Below are 22,837 nucleotides of genomic sequence, written 5' to 3' on the forward strand. Positions count from 1 at the left end.
CTGAAGAACAGAACATGTGGGAAGAGGTTTAAAATATTCCTAAATCATCATGTAGAACTAAGTTCCACCTACCTCAGAACTGGCAGACATTAAAATACTATCTCTTCATTAAGTGCCTCTACAATAAGGATATTTGCCAACTGTGATATTTCCTAAGATCAATATGTACATTTTTGGGGTGGTGCTTTGTTTGTTTTGGTGAGTATTGCCCAAGCCTTCTAACTTATTAGTCTGCTTCAAACACCTACTAGAAAGAAAGAAAAAACTCAGTCTTGGCCTACTTAAAAAACAAAGCATATTGAATCAAAACACATTTTAAGGTGCAGACATACTGTATAAAGTGCTTCATCAACCAAATTCTCTGACGTCTTAACAAGAAGGGTCAATAATGTTTACATACATGTATAGAAAAGTGTTAACAATTTAAGCCTTTATAAGTGACAAAGGATTTTTTAAATGTTTAAGATAGTTCGTCACATTCATTCCTAGCTCTTATCTGGACCCTCTGCTGAGTCTGTGAAATGGATCTTCGGAGATTGTCAATAGTGATAGAAAGCAAATGTTTGAAAATTTACTTAACTGTCTAATATTAAAAAATTAATACTTTTAGTTTGCCAAGTTAAAACTCCAGAATTCCTTTTCTCCAGTAACTGGCAGCATCATTACCAATGGACGAGAACTAATATATGTTGGTATGATTATAAATGAGCCCAATTTTTTTCTTTTTTCTTTTGTCAGACAACAAAAGCTGGGCTCATATTAGTTGTACCATCTGGACTCTTTTAAGATTATGCTGTCACTTGAAGTAGAGGGTCTAGATCTTGCTCCCCTAATTTTTATGCTAATTCTCCCCAAGATTCGATATTTGATGACTATTCTCGTTAAAAATCAGTATAACTGTGCTAAGTTTACCACTGCTTTTAATTTAAATACCCTCTGTTTTCTAGATAGCAAAACAAGAAGTTTCACTTTATAAATTTAAGACAAGCTTTGTTTTTCTTCAGTGCAAACATCCTGAAACAGCACAAAGTCATTCAGCTATTTGGAGGATGAAGTCAGTTTATGTAGTGCTTTAAGTCAAATCCCAGATAATCTGGAATGGAAACAGCCCACATGGGAGGACAGTACCTTCTTGTCCTTAAGGGCAAATGATCATCTTCAGTGAGTGAAGAGCTGAAATCACAGATAAAATACTTTTAGCTTTACTTTACAGGTACTTCCAAAGTTGTAACAGGAGTTAGTCCGTCACTGAGGCATGTAGCCACCTCGTCTTACAGTCTGTGGTAAGTAACTTTTAGGCATTCCTTCATCAATTGTAGCCTCCATCCCAACTGTTTCAAATCTCTCTACTTGTCCCTCGGTGCCTGGACCAAAAGCATCTGCTGCAGGAACTTCCTGAAACATTTTCATCTGCCCAGATCCATAGGGCTGTGAAATATGATCTGAAATCTGTTGCTGTTTAAGTCTAACAAAATCTCCTTCATTGACTGATGAAACTTGCTTTGACCTTTCAAAATGCGAAATATCTCGACTGGTTTCATGTTGACTGCAGTTCTGTTTGAAATACTGTTGCCTGGGCAAAATGCTGTCACTGCCATCTACATTATCTACCAGCTGTAGATCTTCTGGCCGTTCTTCAGAATCTAACAAGGGCTGGGTGGACTCGGATCTTGAGAACACTTGGACCGATGGCACCTGGTGTCTGTAGCCACTATGTACCACAGTGGAATACTGGACAGTACTCGAAGTGTTCTGTGCAGATTCATTTTCATCACTGCTAGAAATGCTTGGCCTAGAAGATGACATGCATGAAGACCCTCCAATACCACTGCTGTGTCCTTCAGTATTAATTTTTTCCTTCTTGAATAGGTCCAATGATTTTAGATCTTCTGGGAAAGGCTTTTTGTCATTTGCTTCTATTTCCACAACACTTACATCAGTGAAATTGCCATCCGGATACATTTGATCTTTTGAATTAAAATGCTAAGAAAGAGAGAAAATGAATTATTACCTATGGTACATGTTCATTTAGAAACTCCTCTGAAATAATTACATATGACATATTAGTTAAAGCCACAGAGTAATGAATCTCTGAAACTTCTCAGTAACTTTTAATGGTGCAGAGATAATCTATGTCACTAATTAAATCACGTGAATCACGGATATTGTGAAATGATTCTAAAAAGTATGAATTAGACTGTATTTCCTCAGAATTCTAAGTCAATATTGTTGGTGTTACATTTTGATAAACTTAAAGGTCTAGAAATAAAATTTCATATTTCATGCCTAGTCTGGGCAGCCTAGGATTAATTGGATAGAAAAATGAGGAAAACATTAAATCAAACTCAAATGACTGAAGTTTCATAGGATATACATTTCAATCTGCTAATCTAAAATTAAAGGACTGTCAGAAGATAATAAGTACAAATCATTCCCCCTTTAGGGAAGTTCAAGGAATTTACTGTAGGTTTCCAGAAGCCATTTAATCATGTTAAAGTGACTGATAGATTTAAATTTTTATTTTAATATATAATCTAAAATGCTTGCCTTAAACAGAATTATCACACAGCAGCATTAAAACATAGGTTTTCAACTTACAAGTTCAATCAAATATTTTTAATGTATACTAAATAGAATTGGGAGTATAAGGACAAATATGCTATGGTGATAATAAACTCCTAGAATACATAAGTATTATTTTAAATTTTGACTAAAATTCTCATTTATGTACTATTTTCATCTACTTTTCGATTCAGTCTGATTATCTTTTGCTTGAACTCTACAATATATCGTAATATGCTTGTGTATTACAAGTAAGTCAGAAATATTTTCTCTTACCCTTGGAGGTGTGTGAGGTGACCACTGGGCAATATGACTCTTTGAAGGATCTGGAACATTAGGCCAGATGTGTTTTTTAATTCTGGAGAGAAAAGAAATAACGCATATGTAGAACCACATGTTAATAAACAATGAATAGTCCCTATTTCTAAACATTATCATCCAAGAATCTTAAGAATCAAACCAATTAAATAAAAAATACCTACTGTATCCCAAAGCTAACAAAAACGTTATTTTTCTTGTAACCAATAGAAAAAGAAATACTGTTGAAAATGCATGAGGATCTTTATCCTTAAAGAAAAAGTGTTTGTTTATAAGACTAAAGCTGATAATCAGTATTCAATTTTTTAAAATCTCTGGAATTAAATTCTGCAATAAAAACCACTTAAAGGGCTTCCCTGGTGGTGCAGCGGTTATGGATCTGCCTGCCACTGCAGGGGACACGGGTTTGAGCCCTGGTCTGAGAAGATCCCACATGCTGTGGAGCAACTAAATCGGTGTGCCACAACTACAGAGCCTGTGCTCTAGAGCCCACGAGCCACAACTACTGAGCCCGCGTGCCACAACTACTGAGCCCGCGTGCCACAACGACTGAAGTCTGTGCGCCTAGAGCCCATGCTCCACAACAAGAGAAGCCACCACAATGAGAAGTCCATGCATTGCAACGAAGAGTAGCCCCTGCTCGCAACTAGAGAAAGCCTGTGCGCAGCAACGAAGACCCAACGCATCCAAAAATAAATAAATTAAAACAAACAACAACACTTAAAAACTTTAGCCAGGGTCACAAAAAATTGTGGTATACCTTCTCTCCCCAAAACAAAACCCCAAAAATGTTCAATTTTCACATTGGTACAAGAGAAAATAAATTTGATTTTTCACAAGGAAGAAAAGGCTAACAATGAATTCAGGATATCCCCCATCATAAAAAATCTGTTTAAATATGTTTACCTTAATACAGTCCCTAGCCCAACATTAGAGGTCCATAGTGTACATAGGTACACAGGAAATGAGTCATCTTGAGAATAAGTTCAAATAAAGATGAGTAATAAGATCCTAACAGACTGTCCTGCAGGAACAACTACGAAATCTGGACATAATATAAAAAGCAATAACATTAACAACCTAAATGAACTGACCAACCAAAAAAAAAAAAAAAATGGATGAATCCCTTGTAAGAGACCAATTACCAAAACAGATTGAAAAAGAAAACTTCAATAGCCCCTATACTTGTAAGAAATTCAATTTTTAATTAAAAACCTCCCCGCAAAGAAAACAGCAGGCCCAGATGGCTTCATTTGTGAATTCTATCAAACATTTAAAGAGGAAATAATACCAACCCTACACACTCTCCCAGAAAATAGAGGTAATATGTCCTGAGGCCATTCATTTTATGAGATAATTAGTATTACCCTGAATCCAAAACTACACAATGACACCACAAAAAGGACAAACCAATATCACTCATGAACATAAAAATACAAAAATTAACACACCGAATCTAGCAAAATCCAAGGAATGCAAGGTATAACACCTGAAAATCAATGAATAAAACATATTTAAGAAAGAAAGGAGAAAAATCATAAGCTCATCTCAACAGATGCAGAAAAAGCATTTGACAACATTCAATATCCATTCATGACAAAAACTCTTAGCAAAACATAAATATAAGAACTTCCTCAACTTATAGCTAATATAACATGCAATGGTGTAGACTGAACGTTTTTTCGCCTAAGATTGGGAATAATGGAAAGATGTTGGCTCTTACCACTTCTATTCAACATAGTACTGAAGGTCTTAGCCAGTACAATGATGAAAAGAACTAAAAGTATAAAGACTGGAATCTTTACTTGCAGGCAGCATGACTGTGCATGTTGAAAATCCAAAAAGTGACTAAATTAATTTATGAAGATCTCAGTATACAAGACCAATATATTTACAAGATCAATTGCACTTTTCAATATACTAGCAATGAACAATTAGAAAGTAAAAAATTTGAAATTCTATTTATAATAGCACACAGAAAAAAAAACACTTAGGAAGGAATAAATTTAACACAAGATGTGCAAGGCCTGAACTACAAAACATTGCAAAAGGAACCAAGATAAGTATAGAGATATACCACGTTCACGTACTGAAAGATTTATTTGACTCATGAACATGTGAACTCATGTTCAGATTGCATTTTACCCTAAACTGATGGACAGATTCAATAAAATTCCAATAAAAATTCTAACAGATTTTTAAAGGAAATTTATAAGCTGATATTAAAATTTATATGAAAAGGCAAAGAACCTAGCAAAAATAATTTTGAAAAAAAATATAGGAGGAATTCTACCACCTGGTCTCAAAACTTACTATAGAGCTATAATAAATCAAGACCACGTGTTATCAGGATGAATAGACATATAGAACAATGGAACAGGATTGAGAGTCCACAAATAGATCCAGACTTATATGGATAATTGATTTTGGCAAAGGTTCAAGATAATTCAATATGAAAACATAGCCTTTTCAATAAATGATGCTGGGAATGACTAGATATCTATGGAAAAAAACTTTGACCCTGACTTCACAACATGCACAAAAATTTATTCTAAATAGATCACAGCACAGAGCTAAAATGATTAAACTTCTAGAGGAAAATATAGGAGAACATATTTGTGACACTGGGTTAGGCAAAGATTTCTTAAACAGGACATAAAAAGCAAGAACCATTAAAAAAAAACCCTGATAAAATGGACTTGACCAAAATTAAACTTTTGCTTTTCTAAAGTCACAGTTAAGAGAATAAAAAGGCAAGCCACAGTTCAGAATTTGCAAAACATATATTTGACAAAAAGTTTGTAACCAGATATATAAAGAACTCTTAAACCTCAATATTAACAAGACAAATCACCCAATTTAAAAATGGGCAAAAGATTTCAAAAGACACACCACAAAAGACGTATAGGTAGCATATGAAAAGATCTATTACTAGTTATCATGGAAACAGAAGTTACAACCACAATGAGATAGCACTACAAACCCATGATAAAGAATACCTAAAATTAAAAACCTTGTCAGTACCAAGAATTGAGGATGATATGGAACAAATGGAACGCTCACATTGCTCTTGGGAATACAAGATGGTACAAACACTTTGGAAAACAGCTTCTTATAAAGTTAAATATGCACTTACCGTATGACCCAGCAATCTCACTACTAAGTATTTACTCAAGATAAATGATAATATATCGTCACACAAAGATCTGTATGTGAATGTTCGTAACAACACATACATATTTTAGCTATTCATAATAGCCAAAAATCAAAGAAACAACCTAAACTTTCATAATAGGTGTACGGGTAAACAAATTTGGTATCTCTATACTATAGAATACTATTCAGCAATAAAAAGAAAAATATTAATATATGCAACATGGATGAATCTCAAAAATATGTCAAGTGAAAGACATCAAACACAAAAAATTACATGTTGTTTGATTCCATATATGTGAAATCCCAGAAAAGGTAAAACTGCAACCAGAGAAAGTAGATCAGTGATTGCTGCGGCCAGGGGCTGAGAGAGAGGACAGAGTACAAAACAGAATGAAGAAACTTTTTAGAGTGATGGAAATGTTCTCTATCTTGAGTGTGGTGGTAGTTATACATCTATATACAGTTACAAAAATTCATTAAACTGTACACTTAAGATGGATGAATTTCATTGCATGTAAATTATAGATCAATAAAGGTGGGGGAAAAGGCAAAAATATAAATACGGGTACTTACAGGTCTCGCTTATTAAAGCAGAATAATACTCCCAAAAGGGTTGTCAATAGGAATGCTAAGCAAACAGGTACAACAATAGCTTCAATTTCTCCTTGAGCTAAAGAAAAAGAAAGGGGAAAGAAAGAAAATAACTGTTGACACATATGCTAAAGAGAAATAATGCAACTTCCCAACCAGATTACTGTTGAAAAGATGAAATGCCATCCTAATATTTTTTTACAACCTTTTCAAACTTAAAGGTGTTTCTCTCCCCCCTCCCTTCCCCCTTGGTAAATCATATCCTAGCTACTTACACCTTACACAGTAACCTGACCACACAGTATGCATAAAATATATGTTGGCTGGGGGAATAAATTGATTAGTTCAGTTTATTGGATAGATAATCTATCTACCTAGTAAGAGCTTTCAAACCTATTTATTACATTTATGGTCTGCACTCAGCAGAATCTTAGCAAAAGCTCATCTCTGAGTTCTAGAACTAATGGGTAGAATTGGAAAAGTTTTTTCTTTTTTAAAATTAATTAATTTTTGGCTGCGACGGGTCTTTGTTGTTGCGTGCTAGCTTTCTCTAGTTGCTGCAAGCAGGGGCTGCTCTTTGTTGCGGTGCACAGGCTTCTCATTGTGGTGCCTTCTCCTGTTGCAGAGCACGGGCTCTAGGCATGCAGGCTTCAGTAGTTGTGGCACGCAGGCTCTAGAGCGCAGGCTCAGTACTTGTGGCGCACGGGCTTTGTTGCTCCGCGGCATGTGGGATCTTCCTGGACCAGGGATCTAACCTGTGTCCCCTGCATTGGCAGGTGGATTCCTAACCACTGCGCCACCAGGGAAGTCCCTGGAAAAGCTTTAAACAATCTCAATAATTGCACTATAAATGTAATCTTCTATAAGGAATAAAAATGTAAAATTCAGGCAAAATTTTTAATAGTTATTTACTATTTTCAAAAAGATGATAAATCTGACATAGGGCTAAGAATTTTAGGAGAATCTTAACAGGCACAAGGAGTGGCAGAAGTAGGAATAATATCATCTAAAATACAGCAAGCCTGAGATTCCTAAATACCACATGAATCCCTATCTGCAATGAAAACTACAATGAGGTGTCACCTCACGCCGGTCAGAATGGCCATTATCAAAAATGTAGAAACAGTAAATGCTGGACAGGGTGTGGTGAAAAGGGAACCCTCCTGAACTGTTGGTGGGAATGTAAATTGATACAACCAATACGGAAAACAGTATGGGGGTTCCTTAAAAAACTAAAAATATAACTACCATATGACCCAGCAATCCCACTACTGGACATATACCCTGAGAAAACTAATTCAAAAAGAGACATGTACCACAATGTTCACTGCAGCACTATTTACAATAGCCAGGACATGGAAGCAACCTAAATGTCCACTGACAGATGAATGGATAAAGAAGATGTGGCACATATATACAATGGAATATTACTCAGCCATAAAAAGAAATGAAACTGAGTTATTTGTAGTGAGGTGGATGGACCTAGAGTCTGTCATACAGAGTGAAATAAGTCAGAAAGAGAAAAACAAATACTGGATGCCAATGCATATATACGGAATCTTAAAAAAAAAAAAAAAAGGTACTGATAAACCTAGTTGCACGGTAGGAATAAAGAGGTAGACATAGAAAATGGATTTGAGGACATGGGGTGGGAGGGCGAAGCTGGGGTGAAGTGAGAGTAGCATCGACATATATACACTACTGAACGTAAAACAGTTGGCTGGTGGGAAGCAGCCGCATAGCACAGGGAGATCAGCTCAGTGCTCTGCAATGACCTAGAGGGGTGGGATAGGGAGGAAGGGAGGGAGGCTCAAGAGGGAGGGGATGTGGGGACAAGTATATGCATGTGGCTGATTCGTTTTGTTGTGCAACAGAAACTAACACAGTATTGTGAAGCAATTATACTGCAATAAAGATGTATAAAAAAATAAGAGGACTTATTAATCAAATGAATCACTAGTTGGGACAATTTATATTAGAGATTTTTTTAATGATTTACCTATGGTTGTTTCTGGTTAACTCCTCCAGCCCCCTGTAACTAGTCTTTTACAGGAAAAAGTAGTATGAAAGTAGTACTACAGTAATACAGTATTCACTTAGTCTTATCTTTCCACCACACGTATCCCTTTGTAAGTAACTTTACCTCCTACAAAGCATGATAGGAACCAAGAAATCAGATAAAGTCTCAGGAATAAACTATAGGTTGGAAAATATTAATTTCTGAATGCTAAGGTTCTCATACATATGCCAAATCAAATTCAGGAAGATCCTCTCCTTTATTGGTGCTGAACTTCTGCTTACTATGTTTTCATGCCTTGGGCCTTTGCTCATGCTGAACTAAGATGACTTCTTCTTCCTATCTGTCCACATCTTAACTTCAAGGCTCAAGTATTGTCTTCCCCACAAAATCTTCGAAGGTAAAACTCCCCACTTCAGATATCTTTAAATTCCTGCTCTATTTACTATCTACATGGCTCAAATGTCTCTCTGTTTGTTTTGTTTACTTGTACCATATTTCTTCAACTAAGCTATATGGTCCTTGGGAGCAAATTCCATGCCATGTGAAGTAGCCATAATGAATCCATACAACAATAGATAGGCCAGAGGAAAAAGCAGATGATGAAGTAATAAGTATGATTTCGTTTTTGGAAAAAAATGTATGCACAGAAAAGACTAGGATATATAAATATGTTGAGATTATTTTGGATGAGGGATCAGGAGTGATTTTTCTTCCTCTTTGTATTTTACTGTATAGTCTAAATTCCTTATAATGAACACTTTTTATAATCAGGATAATATTTTTAAAGTTTATTATTACTATTTTTTAAAGATCATGACACAAAGTTTTATTTCAAATATTACAGGTATCCCCCCACTTTTGGAAAGTTCACATTATGCCACTTCACTTTCAGGAAAGACCTACATCAGTATACTACAAGCTTTTTTCATAAATTACATTAATGTCTGTTTTTGCTAACAGAAATAAATTTATGAAAAAAACTTGTTAGTGTACTAACATAGGTCTTTCGTGAAAGTGAAGTGGCATAATGTGAGCTTTCCAAAAGTGGGGAATACTCTTTGCTCTACACCACTTTGGCTTATGAAAGGTTTCATAGGAATGCTCTACTTTTGGATGGTGGGGGAAACCTGTATTTGTTACATATATATTCTACAAACATGTCACCACAAATCTTATCCCATAGCCTATATTTATTGTTGGCCATCACAGCAAAGCTCAGGATCTTTTAATATCCATCTTATGTAGTCACTTATCTACTTATTTGCTCTCTCAGCAATCATTCAACCAATGAGGAATATGGTTGAATGATTTATTTATTTATATGATAAACAGCTTATTATTTATCACTCACTGTCTTGGTGCTTGGGTGTGGGTGTTACAAATACAATTACAATAAAATAAGGTAATTTCTATAATGATTCAAAATGTAGTAGATACAGGAAAGAATGCAGTTTAAGTCTGCTTTAGGGAGGCTACAGGAATAGCCGAAAAGGTATAGGGCCACATACTGGGAAAAGACAAAAGGGTGGGGAAAATGACGAGAAGTTTAGGGTCAAAGAGATTATGAAAGCACATGCACAAGCAGTAATTAGAAGGCATGATCTACTGGACCCGATACTTGGTTTATGTAAGTGAAAAAGATATGAAGAAACTTACTACAATTGTACCTAAATTTCTGGCTTTGGCAAAGAGTTGTGGCATGGAACAAAGAAGGAAAAATGTATTTGGGAAGGGAAGAGAGGATGGCTGAAGTCATAGGCAGGGAATTTGAATAGGCAAATCAGAAAACAGTGCCAAGAACAGAGCTCTGGAGAATATAGAGCATTTAAAAGAGATCAAGAAGAAAATACCAGACACGGAGGAGACTCAGGAGAGTGCTGTTAGAAAAACAAACGAAGGGAAGAGACAGTTTCATGGATGAACAGGCCAACAGGGTCAAATGCTGGGAAGCATAGGACAACAAAGATGACTAAAAAGCATGCATTGGATAGGACAAGTAAGGGGTCTTCTGTGAGTGACACTAGAGAGGTTTCAGTGGAGTGGTGGGTTGGAAGCCTGGTTTGAGCAGGTTAAAGACTGAGCTGGAGGTATGGAAATGAGACTGCAAGGGTGGACTAGTCTTTACAGCAACCTGCCCATAAGAGGAAGAACAAGTGAAGAAAGAGACCACATCCAAGTTTTGCCAGTGAAAAAGTAAACTCATTTAGAAAGATACACAATTCTTTTGGGATTTACAGAGTACAAGTGAAACCAGTCAGAGACAATTAAAGAAACAACAAAAAAGTAAGGAAAAAATTTTCTGTAAAGAAATAACCAAAACCAGATAAACAACAATATAAAAATCATAATTTATGAACACTTCATTTATATGAATCCAAAGATGCACTTTAAACAAAATTTTAGCATATAAACTAAGCCCATTTTTAGTCTGATTAAATTTTTAAAAGAAAAAAGAGAAAAGAAGAAAGATCAAACATCATTATTTCTTACCAAACTTTGGTGTAGTAAAAGTGAATTCTGGACCATCCTTTCCACCTTCGTCTGTATATGCTGCCATTCGTACCATATACAAAGTGTCACTAGTCAAAGAGGACAGCGTATATTCTGTGTGGGAAGAATCCACATTCACAGCTGGAAGAAATCAATAAGTGTGCTTTATTCAACTACTCTTGCTTGGTTTGGCCTATATTTGACATTGTGAGTGTCTTAAAACATATTTTACTAGAAAACAATGTTTCTTTAATAGGACCATGAAAGCAACCATAAAGCATATTCTCAGGTATCTCTTTTCTGAGGATAATATGCTATACTAAGATGTATAACACAAGAAGGTGAGACAAATTAGTATTTAAAAGCTTAAGAAAAAACCCCTGATTCTTAATAGCTGATATAGTTTTATTACCAGTTTCATTTCCAATGATGGTTCTATAAAATATAGTATAATTTCTGATAAATCCATTCTGAACATCAACAGGAAGTTGGTCCCACTCTAAGACAGCTTCATTTTTCCCCACTTTTTTTGTCCGGACAGTAGGTCCTTTGGAAGGTGCTGAAACAGAATAGGGTATTTACCAACTGAAAATCATTAGAATTTAGTAAATCATTAAGACTTCGTAAAATTTCATTATCATGAAATTATTTGAACATAATAAGACATACCCTTATTTAAAAGGGATAAAATGTCTTTGTTAGTTAAAAAACAACGTTTTTCAAAGAAAATAGGTCTGGACTTACGAGCTTGTTTAAGGTATGCCTTTATAGACTCGGGGAGTCCTGGTCCATCAGCATACACTGGAGTGACTGTTATCAAATAACATTTGCTCTCTGCTAGGTTTCCTAAAGTAAGAATAGTGGATTAAGCATTTTTTTCCCTATAGTGAAAAAAACCTAATTAATTCCATTACTTACTTTTACATTATAATTTCATGACCACTGAACTTTCTTTTATTTTCATTCATTTTTAAAAATTGAAATATAGTTGATGTACAACATATTTCAGGTATACTAAATCATGATTTGACGTTTGCATACATTATGAAATTATTACCACTGAACTTTCCTTTTTTTAAAACTGCAACTTTTAAAGTAAGCATTGCCTTTTGTTTACTGGATTCAAGCTTAACAGAATAAAACTGAAAATAAAAGGTTACTTTTATTGCCAATACAGTGAATAAAAAATATTTATACTGTCAATAAAAGTAATGATTGCATTTATATTCAGGATTTATAAAACACTGATCTCAAATTATCCTGGGTCTTCCTTAGAGTTTGGCAATTTTTGTACATTTTACCTACTTCTCTGAGAACTGCCTAAGTGCAAGATGTCACTATCAGAGCTAGGGAAAGTGCTAATGGCTGTGGTTTGTCAGGTGACTGGGAAAAAAAGAATTAGTGTTATTTCTCCCAGAAAGTAACATAATTTTAAAAGAAAAAATTATTTTAAATGTTTCCTTTATTTATAATCTCTCCAGATTAACAAAGCAATCTATCTATCCCTTCAGCATGGAACAGCAAAAAGTTTCTTTTTGTTATACTGAAGTTTATACTTTCAATAAGAATTACATTTCCTTAACTATTATGCATGAAGTGACATACACTTTTTTGATTTCTTAGAGTAATTTTCTTGATGATTCAATATTATCAAGAAGACAATATTTTTATATTCTGCTGTAATACAGTGATGTTTTATCAGGCCTACTGAGCTATGTGGGGATCCCTGCAAAACCTGAAGGTCTCCAGAACCTATGCTATGCTATAGTACAAGTTCCTATTGTCCAGTTATTATCAATCTATCTCCTCTCTAGCTCCACCTTGCTTTTATTTGGATAAGGTTGATAAACTAGACAACCAGGATTAGTAAAACTATATATTAAATAATAGGTTAATGAGGGCCAAACAGCCTATGTTATGAATAAAGCTCATTAAGTTTATGGCTATATATAAAGATATATGGTAGATCTTTGTTAACATGTTTTCTCTGATTAATCATTATTTGAAGCTGTATTCTAATGGTTTTCCTTCTTTACACACAAACTGAATGCTTTGTTTTCTCTTTAAAGTTGTTGTATCACTTGATAAGTAGTATCTTACAATGAGAGCAACCCATTTTGGAGCTCTATAATACATTACTTTCTGTCCTTCATTAGTACTTGCAGTTTAAAAGACAAGGAAATCTAAGTTCTAGTTCTGCTTCGCTTCTTCAACAGCTATAAGAAGTTAATAAGCCATCTAGATGCTCAGGGAAAATATTTTCTCATTAAAGGATGAGGGAATTTAATAAGGTACAGAGATACTATTAGCAACAGAGGTTGAATTATCTTGTATTTATCTTACTTTAGTTTTGTGAACATTCCTTTGATGATCGAAACAACAGTGGAATATTACAAGAAGATAGCATTAACCCCACTTAGTCCATAAACAGACCCTGCAGTTTAGAGAGGTTAAGTGTGACTTGCTGAGAGTCACAAATCTAGTACACAAGACGTAACTAGCAACTATGATAAACTGGGTATCTTTTCAATGGACCACAAAGCAGAAAAGAATATGTAAAAGAAAAATCTGTCTGAAGAGCTAGAAAAAGGACAGCAACTTAAATGTTTGTAGCCAGGTATACCTCTTAAATAGGTGCGATGTACAGTACCATCTTCTTGTTGCCAGTCTGGGATACAGGGCGATTTATCTGATAACACACACCACTCAAGTATATATCTGTTTACAGATTCATTTGGAGCAGTCCATTCTACCCAAAGCACATTGTCTTTGGGAAATGCTTTAAGATCCGTTATGGGGTGAGTAGCTTTAAAACAAAGTTTGAATACTGATATGATAAATGAACATTTAAAAATTTGATATTCCAATATTTTACATTCTTTTCCATAACCATGTGATCTTGCTATCACGTTTTTGTAGCATATAATATTAACATGTATTTACATGAATAAAAGCACTTTATTATAATTTACATGTAAAGTAAATAGTCGATTTATTTTGGAACTTAAATTCTTCCTTTCCCAAAGTTCTTCAAGTGTTTTGTGTACATAAGTTGTAATGTTTTTTTCTTTGAAAGCTACAGATAAAGCTATAGAAAAACAATATATTTAAGTCATATACATATAAAGTTCCTAAAACATTAAAAATATATTTTAAAAAAGATAATCAGAAAATGCTTAAATGAATTAAGTAGCTTACTGCAAAGTTTAAGTGAGCCACAAAATGATTGACCAGGTTCGGCTGCTGACTGACTTCTAAAAATATGATCACTGTTGATACTGAAGAGACAGTCTTAGAATACTTACAATTTTTTACAGGAGCCCTGTCAATACCTAACTACCCTTTCCCATTCATAAGTCAGGCTCTATCTAAGGGACACAAACCTTGAAAGCCCCAGGCAGGGATAGTTAAAACAGATGCATCTGATTTGCCAACCAGATTTCTTGCTGTCAGAGTTGCTATGTAGCGATCATTTGTGAGGTTTACTGTCAGTTTTGTGTCGTTAACTGTGTAATTTTGTAAACGTGATTTCCATCTTGTGAGAGTCACTTCATAATCCAAGATTTTTCCATTGGCTTCAAAAGAAGGCAATGTCTGTAATAAAATAATTTATTTTAAAAATGTGTTTCATAAATCTTGAATAAAGTTAATCAGTTTTTCTTCATGTTCACAAATTCTGCTATATGTCAAATCTCTAAATATTTAATTGGAAGGGACTGGCAACCTTACTTTGAACTCACTACTGAAGTAAAACTACTATACACTGAATGAAGACTGACTTCAAAAAGCATGACGGGGGTTCCCTGGTGGCGCAGTGGTTGGGAGTCCGCCTGCCGATGCAGGGGACGCGGGTTCGTGCCCCAGTCCGGGAGGATCCCACATGCCGCAGAGCGGCTGGGCCCCTGAGCCATGGCTGCGGAGCCTGTGCTCCTCAACGGGAGAGGCCACAACAGTGAGAGGCCCGCATAACGCAAAAAAAAAAAAAAAGCATGACGTCAACTACGAGGGAAAGCACCATTCTGTTAGCCTTTTGTTCTCTACACAATTCTGCACTGTGGCTATGTTGGCCTAAATTATTTTATGTCTTGAGTATTTTTCTTTCTACCTTACTTTAGTATGATCCACTCATGAACATTTATGGAGTGCACAACAACTTTATTTCCTATTACCAGCATACACTTTGATTACCCAAAACATTGATTAATTATTTTCTATGAGGCACTGAGAAAAGTTTGGTAAAATCAAGGCCGCTAGGACTTCCCTGGTAGTGCAGTGGTTAAGAATCCGCCTGCCAATGCAGGGGACACGGGTTCGAGCCCTTGTCCGGGAAAGATCCCACATGTTGCGGAGCAACTAAGCCCATGCGCTACAACTACTGAGCCCGCGTGCCACAACTATTGAAGCCTGCGCACCTGGAGCCTGTGTCCTGCAACAAGAGAAGCCACCGCAATGAAAAGCCCACGCACCACAACAAAGAGTAGCCCCCGCTCACCACAACTAGAGAAAAGCCTGTGCACAGCAACGAAGACCCAACGCAACCAAAAATAAATAAATACATTTATAAAAAAACAACAACAAGGCCCCTCTTCTCACATAACTTTCACGGAACTACGCTGAAATATATATGAGGTATCACCTGTAGTTTAGGAACCTGACTTTTTGATAGTATATATAAAGCTTTGTGTTTCTATTTATTATAGTTATCAAATAGATATCAAAAATTAAGCTCCACTCATAACACCATATAAAATATATTTATATGAAATAGAAGAATATAAATAGGCAATTTTTTTTTACCTTCCATATGAGTTGTACAGATCTACAGCCATGAGTATGAGATGGCTCTATCTTATACCAGAAGCTTGGTGCCTTGGATGGTCCTAAAGAAATGACATAAACTTTTTATTATAACAGTAAAATAAAATCCTAGAAATTGTTCTCTTACTTTGTTCTTAATATTCTTGCCCTCCAATCATATGGTGTCTCTAACTCTTTCTTTATACCAGCCTATTCCCATCCCAGCATGATATGCCTGGGTCTTCCTTTAGTCAGGGTGATAGCTTGATGATTTAGAGTACATTGAAACTCTTTTGTAATCTTAAAATTTTAAAGGTACAAATATATCCTAAGCAATAACCAAAGATGTATCACTATTTCTTATTGCTAAAAATCAAACTGAAAAATCATATTTAAATACATGCTTAAAACCCCTAAATGCATACATTTAAGAATAGAAAACAAATTAAAATAAATGGAGTTAAATGTAGTATAAGTTTACTACCTTATGTTGGGATGAGTCAATGTAATGGGATATTATAAAAATGAATTCACAGGATTGTTGTAATAATCACCAACCATGTGAAAAAGCACTTTACAAAACATCAAATGCTGATAATTAGGTTTTAAAAATTCAAAATTTTTATAACTATAATTGCAAACTATGGTATTCAACAGAATAAAAAAGGATCTGAATAAAATCTAAGCCGTGATGTGCTGATCATGAAGAGGTAACTACAGTTGACAAAACAGAGAAAAGAGGAAAGGCAGACCAGGAAGGCTGGGGAAAAAGCTGCTGGTACAGGGGGTTCAAATAGATATATACATGAGTACAGTGCAGAGCCCCAAAAGAATAAAGAACATGAAGTTATAAAGGAAATTTTATGGGTTGGAAATGGTTCCTAACATAAAGAGGACCTAGGAGCTTCTTTCACTAATTTGAAGAAAAGCATAATCCAATGGTTCATAACTTTTTGGACACCAGATATCTCTTTAATTTGACAAGGTTATGTACCATCGCTCCAGAAAATTCACACAAGTACTAACCACAATATTTTGTCAACATTTTGAAGTAGTTCAAGAACTCCCCCAAACTGACCCAAGTACTTTTAAAGGCCCCAAGAATATCAGCTTAAGAATTCCTGACTGCGGCTTCCCTGGTGGCGCAGTGGTTGAGAATCTGCCTGCTAATGCAGGGGACATGGGTTTGAGCCCTGGTCTGGGAAGATCCCACATGCCGCGGAGCGGCTGGACCCGTGAGCCACAATTACTGAGCCTGTGAGTCCGGAGCCTGTGTTCCGCAACAAAAGAGGCCGCGACACCGAGAGGCCCGCGCACCGCGATGAAGAGTGGCCCCCGCTTGCCACAACTAGAGAAAGCCCTCGCGCAGAAAAGAAGACCCAACACAGCCCAAAATAAATAAATTAATTTTTTAAAAAAAGAAAAGAATTCCTGACCAAGACAAAGGGATCTGATCGAGGATTCCCAAACCAGCAATAGTAGGAGTACTTTCTTTCCTGGCATTTATCAAAATGAGAGAAAATTCTTGGTGGAGAAGGGGTACTTTACTTTTCTGCCTTTGACATTCTCAATTCATGTAACTCTCATGAAACCTCTGGAAGAGCTCCATGGAAGTGAAGGGATACAGGTGGTAGGGAAGGTTTTAAAGCCATGGCTGCTGCCACTGACACCTAAAGAGGGTGACCATAATAGGAAAATGTTTCCAAAAAACCCCCAAAAACAAAACTATGCCATAGGATTATTTCTTGATGGCTACAGAAGAAATTATTAACATTAGCTGCTTTGGGGAAGGAATTTTATTTTACACTGTGTATCTTTTTATGCCTTTTGGATTCTACAGTATACACACTGTATTATCATGAGAAAAAAAGGGAAAATGAAAATAAATCAACCAACCAAAATGCCAGGATGCTTTTCCAGAGGCTTAAGTACTGATAAAAAAGAAAAAATGAATAAAAACAATAGTACAAATATCTTTTTGATAGTGAGGGTCTAAAACACATTTTGCTAGATGGTGATTTTAATGATTCAGGATATGATTCTCTAGTTAGAGAGATTTCTGGACTACTCTCCTTTAATAAAATGTTCTGGATTTACAAACCGTTAATGGTTTTCTCGTGGTATCTAAGACACTATTCCATAATTTTCTTTAATTAGGTATCAAAAAGGTTTGTACTATCAATAATGCATATTAGATTTTATACTTGATATCCTTTAAGAAGTGTAAAATATCAGTTTGAATAAAATGATCACAAAATAAGAAGCAATGAGATCTGTATTATTAAAACCAGACATAACTTATAATCAGAATTCCAATGCTTTTTTCTTCATATACTTATTTACTTACTATCTTCATATGTGATCCCACTCGCTTCTTCACTCCAGTCACTCCAAAATCCTTTACCATCTTCCTTCATACAACGAATCCTAAACACATACTCTGTAAAAGGTTTAAGGTCCTGGACAGTGAATGAAGATCGGGTAGATGCTGTATCTTCAGGAGGAATCTGAAAACAAAGCAAATTGACCAAAAAAAACCCCCAAAGGTATTTATTATAGGTCTTCTAAACTGCCTAAGATTTTAAAAGCTAATTAATGAAATAAGACTAATAACTAATGAAAGAAGACTAATTTGACTCAAGCTCTGGAGAGAAATAAATGCAAGTGAATAAGCAGTCAAAATCAGTAAAGTTAATAGGTTTGGGAAATACAGAAACATCTATTACTAATCCTTTTATCCCTTCTTTTCTTTCTTTCTTTCTTCTATGCTCTTATAACACTCAGGGTCTCAGCAGGAAAAAGATGGGAATTCCAATTAGAATTTAATTCAAGGAGGGTTTACTATAGGAAGTATGGGCAGAGTGTAGGGAAACCTTAGATAGTATAGGCAGTACTCTGGGGCTTCTAGGTGCTACCACCTTTAGACCCAAAGGGATGAGGGGCGGTACCAGAACCTGGAAGAACAGGGTCACAAAGGGTTAACTTGAGAGAAGCAGTGACCTCAGGTTGAGACAGGGAAGCTCCAGGGAGGAAGCAGGGAAAATAAATATGCTGATCTCACTTCTCTCTCTCCTCTCTCTCTTGCCAGGACCCCTCCTCCCATTAGCTAGGAACTCACTAGGAAACTAGAGAGAACCAACAGATAAAATCCATACAGGTCAGCATCTCAAGATAAAGAGTAGGGTGGAGAAGGGTACAGTGTAGATCTAGATAGGCAAAAGGAAGATATCCAGCCCAATTAAGAAAAAGAAAAGCTATCTTTGTAGATAAACTTGGTTTTCAGGAAATAAAGACAGATAAGTAACAGGTTCTTTCTACCACTCTGCTCTGAGATTTCAACACTGAATACCAAATAGGTGTCGAGTCTTTTTTGTACCAATGAATTAAGATTCTATGATATTAAAAAATATTTTGAAGAACTTCTGGTATGTATCCTCTCTGTACAATCCTCATGTACAACATGAAACATTAATCCATTTTGGTTTGTTGCTTTTTCTGATTGTATTCTGAGCCCTTTAGATAAGTGGAATGGAGGACAGCAGTAGGAAGGTCATGGGCTCAATTCCCTTCTAAGCTCATTATTGCAACCAGAGAAACAAAGCAAAAGCATTTTGTTAGTGATAAATGGAGTTACAACAAAGAATAGTATGGGGAGCTCAATGCTATGGTGATAGCCTTTTGAAAAGTTCCAAGTACTTCTTTTGCTGGTAGCATCATCTTTGGGTACACTGTCTTTTTCCTTTTCAGTCTTACAATCCCTTCCTCATGGGCTGGCAAACTTTCTATAAAGGGCTAGATTGTAAACATTTTAGGCTGTGGGCCAGATGGTCTCTGTTGCAACTACTCAACTCTTTCTATGTAGCACAAAAACTGTCAGAGACAATATGTAAACAAATGTGTGTGGCTGTGTTCCAAGAAAACTTTATTTACAAAAACAGATGACAGGCTGGATTTGGCCTGCAGATGTCATTTGCTAACTCCTGCTCTACCTTATCTGCATAATCTCTTCATTTTTACTCCTCTACTTAATCTACTTCCTGTTATTTGTGGTCCTTTCACCTGTTGTCAAAAATGCTATTCCCTATCATCCTGCATCACTTCCATATTTCACTTGAAAGCTACTGTATTGAGCAAAATTGTATTTTCTATCTGGATGTCTTCCTGTTGGTCCTTGCTTGAGATACAGATCTAGAAGAGGTGTCAAGCAAAATACTTCACATAACCAGAAACTTAAGACATTCAGAAAATGATTGGGATTTTTAGGTTAGTGGGTTGCAAGAAAGACTATTTGAATAAACAGTAACTTTCAATTTACCTGGTTCCAAGTTGAGGCATCTCTGGTCCTATATTGAATGTTATATTTCAGTCTTATAAAACTCTTAATACTTGAGTTGATCCATGTCAATTTTAAAATACTAGACAGTTCCTCTGAGTTGCTGACTGATAAATTATGTGGTGGATTGGGCTTCACTGAAGAATTAAAATAGATCCAATAGATTATAACTTCTTATACAAAGTCAAATATACTCTTTAGATTTTATTTCACAGTATTCTTTTATTCTCACCAAATGAAATAATTTCTCTAAAAGCAATGCTATGCCATACTATTATAATGGAAAGGAAAGGCTCCTAAAGAAACTCTAGTTTTTTTCCTTGTCAGTTTATTACATGTGTTAATCTTTTCAGGTTCAGGTATTAAAAGACAGTTAAGTATTTATGATATATGAAATTTAAAAAAAGAATAAAAATAGAACATGTATATTATGATTACAATGCTATAAAATGTTTGATATTTGGACAAATACCAGAAGATAACAGTCGAAGTGAAAACAGCTGTGAGTGTGGTTGGATTATGGATATTTTTCTTTTTCCAAATTATTTTTTATGCTGTTGATAAAGTGAATTTGTATAAGTCACTAAGATAATAAAATAAATGCTTATTTCTACATTAATTAAACTTAAAACTAATTTATAAAACCATTGTATATTCTAATAAATTCTCAAATTTAGGTTTATAACTACCTTTATCTACAGGATCAAAATTGATATGATCTGAGGTAACCTTCCCAAGAGCATTCTCTGCTTCTACCCAGACTTCAATGTTGACAAAATACACAGGAGAATAATCAACAGTACATGAGGTGCGGGTGTCACGTTTTGCTTTACAATCATCAAACTTCTCTGTGGCCCTAAATACAAAAATGGTAGAATCAGTCATTAAAAATAGATTTGAAAAAATTAGAGTGAAAAAGGTTACTTGAAAAGAGTTTGATGAGACCCAGATCATTATAGCTTAGAATAAAAAAGTTAATTCCAATAAGTTTAGAATAAACTGTTGAACACTAAAATCAAAATTTGTTAAAAGTTCACCTGTTTTTCTTTAAAACTGAGTTTGATCTATATCTTAAAACACAAAATTATTTTCAAAATTTTACTCCAAGAATATCACATTTAGAACGTTATGCTCTATCCCCATTGACCTTGTCTAAAAATTGACCTTGTCTAAAAATTTCTTGTGATATTAGTACTGTTTCTTTCCTTTCCTGAAACAAAATCTTTATTGTACCAGCAATGTCTTTCTTTAAGCACAGTATGCTTTTTCAAAGCACAGTATGCTAGGAGGTGATAGGGTAGGGATAAGAATTTCTATCACCCCAGAAAATTCCTTCAATCCCTTTCCAGTCAAACCCTGGCAACCACTTTCTGATTTCTATCACCACAGAAAATTTCAAGTGATGTGACTATATTTATTCACATATGTTTAAATTATGTATCAATTAAGAATATTTATATATATACTTGCTATTTTTTAAAACAGAAGGATAAATCAAAACTAAACCAAAACAGGCAACTTCTAGAGCAGTGGTCCCCAACCTTTTTGGCACCAGGGACCAGTTTCGTGGAAGACAATTTTTCCACAAACCGGGGGTGGTGGGGTGGTGGTTTCAGGATGACTCAAGCACATTACATTTATTGTGCACTTTATTTCTATTATTATTACAATAATATATAATGAAATAATTATACAACTGGAGCCCTGAGCTTGTTTTCACTTGCCACTCACTGATAGGGTTTTGATGTGAGTCTGCAAGCAGTTGATTTATTATGGTCTCTGTGCAAACCTCTCTGCTGATGATAATCTGTATTTGCAGCCGCTCCCCAGCACTAGCATCACTGTCTCAGCTCCACCTCAGATCATCAGGCGTTAGATTCCCATAAGGAGCTCGCAACCTAGATCCCTCGCATGCGCAGTTCACAGTAGGATTTGCGCTCCTGTGAGAATCTAATTCTGCCGCTCATCTGACAGGAGGCGGAGCTCAGGCGGTAATGCGAGGGGAGGGGAGCAGCTGTAAATACACATGAAGCTTCGCTCGCTTGCCTGCGGCTCACCTCCTGCTGTGCAACCCCCCTCCTAACAGGCCAAAGACCCGGTCCGTGGCCTGGGGGTTGGGGACCCCTGCTCTAGAGGGAGGGAGGAAATAAGGTAAAGGACACGGGGAACAGAGACCTCTGTGAACATATCTTGTCTTAGAAATTTGTGTGGGTTAATTTATTATTTTACACAATGAATAAAATTCTTAAAAACGGAAAGCAAAATGAAACATATGAATTCTTATATTGAGTTGGTGGTGTAACACACAGAAAGGAACTATTTCAAGTAACTCTAAAAGAGTAACTTAATTATGTCCTTAGTGAGAGAAAAACAACCTTAAAATTCTTTTTTAGTAATCACATTGTTGGTGCTAATACTGGAATTGTTACTCTGTAGCTGTTTTGTTTACTGTGGAATAAAGCAAATGAATAATTATGTTGGTGTTGCTGGGAATTAAGGTTTTCAGCATAGAAGAAAGGCGATATAGATGTTAGATAGATGAATTAAGTAAAAACCTATAGTCTGGATTT

The 22,837-nt window shown here is 35.5% G+C and overlaps 1 protein-coding gene across 6 annotated transcripts in view; it reads right to left on the reverse strand.

Annotated features, from left to right (window-relative positions):
- Positions 1 to 1,245: 1,245 nt before the first annotated feature.
- IL6ST (interleukin 6 cytokine family signal transducer) overlaps positions 1,246 to 22,837 on the reverse strand; it is a 30,658-nt gene continuing 9,066 nt past the window's right edge. For 2 of the 6 annotated variants that reach the window (XM_065873605.1, XM_065873602.1), the window contains exons 4-15: positions 20,957 to 21,123; positions 20,250 to 20,404; positions 18,282 to 18,441; positions 15,935 to 16,017; positions 14,521 to 14,731; positions 13,761 to 13,943; positions 11,882 to 11,983; positions 11,550 to 11,696; positions 11,138 to 11,278; positions 6,610 to 6,706; positions 2,839 to 2,920; positions 1,246 to 1,983 (exon numbers count right to left, since the gene is read on the reverse strand). In XM_065873605.1, coding sequence (XP_065729677.1) covers positions 1,246 to 1,983; positions 2,839 to 2,920; positions 6,610 to 6,706; positions 11,138 to 11,278; positions 11,550 to 11,696; positions 11,882 to 11,983; positions 13,761 to 13,943; positions 14,521 to 14,731; positions 15,935 to 16,017; positions 18,282 to 18,441; positions 20,250 to 20,404; positions 20,957 to 21,123 — 2,266 coding nt within the window. Of the gene's footprint in view, positions 1,984 to 2,838; positions 2,921 to 6,609; positions 6,707 to 11,137; positions 11,279 to 11,549; positions 11,697 to 11,881; positions 11,984 to 13,760; positions 13,944 to 14,520; positions 14,732 to 15,934; positions 16,018 to 17,826; positions 17,866 to 18,277; positions 18,442 to 20,249; positions 20,405 to 20,956; positions 21,124 to 22,837 lie in introns of those variants that run through there. The other 4 variants (XM_065873604.1, XM_065873603.1, XM_065873606.1 and 1 more) reach the window with 4 other exon arrangements.

Source organism: Phocoena phocoena, chromosome 3 (genome assembly GCF_963924675.1).
Source record: "Phocoena phocoena chromosome 3, mPhoPho1.1, whole genome shotgun sequence".
Classification (NCBI taxonomy): Eukaryota; Metazoa; Chordata; class Mammalia; order Artiodactyla; family Phocoenidae; genus Phocoena; species Phocoena phocoena.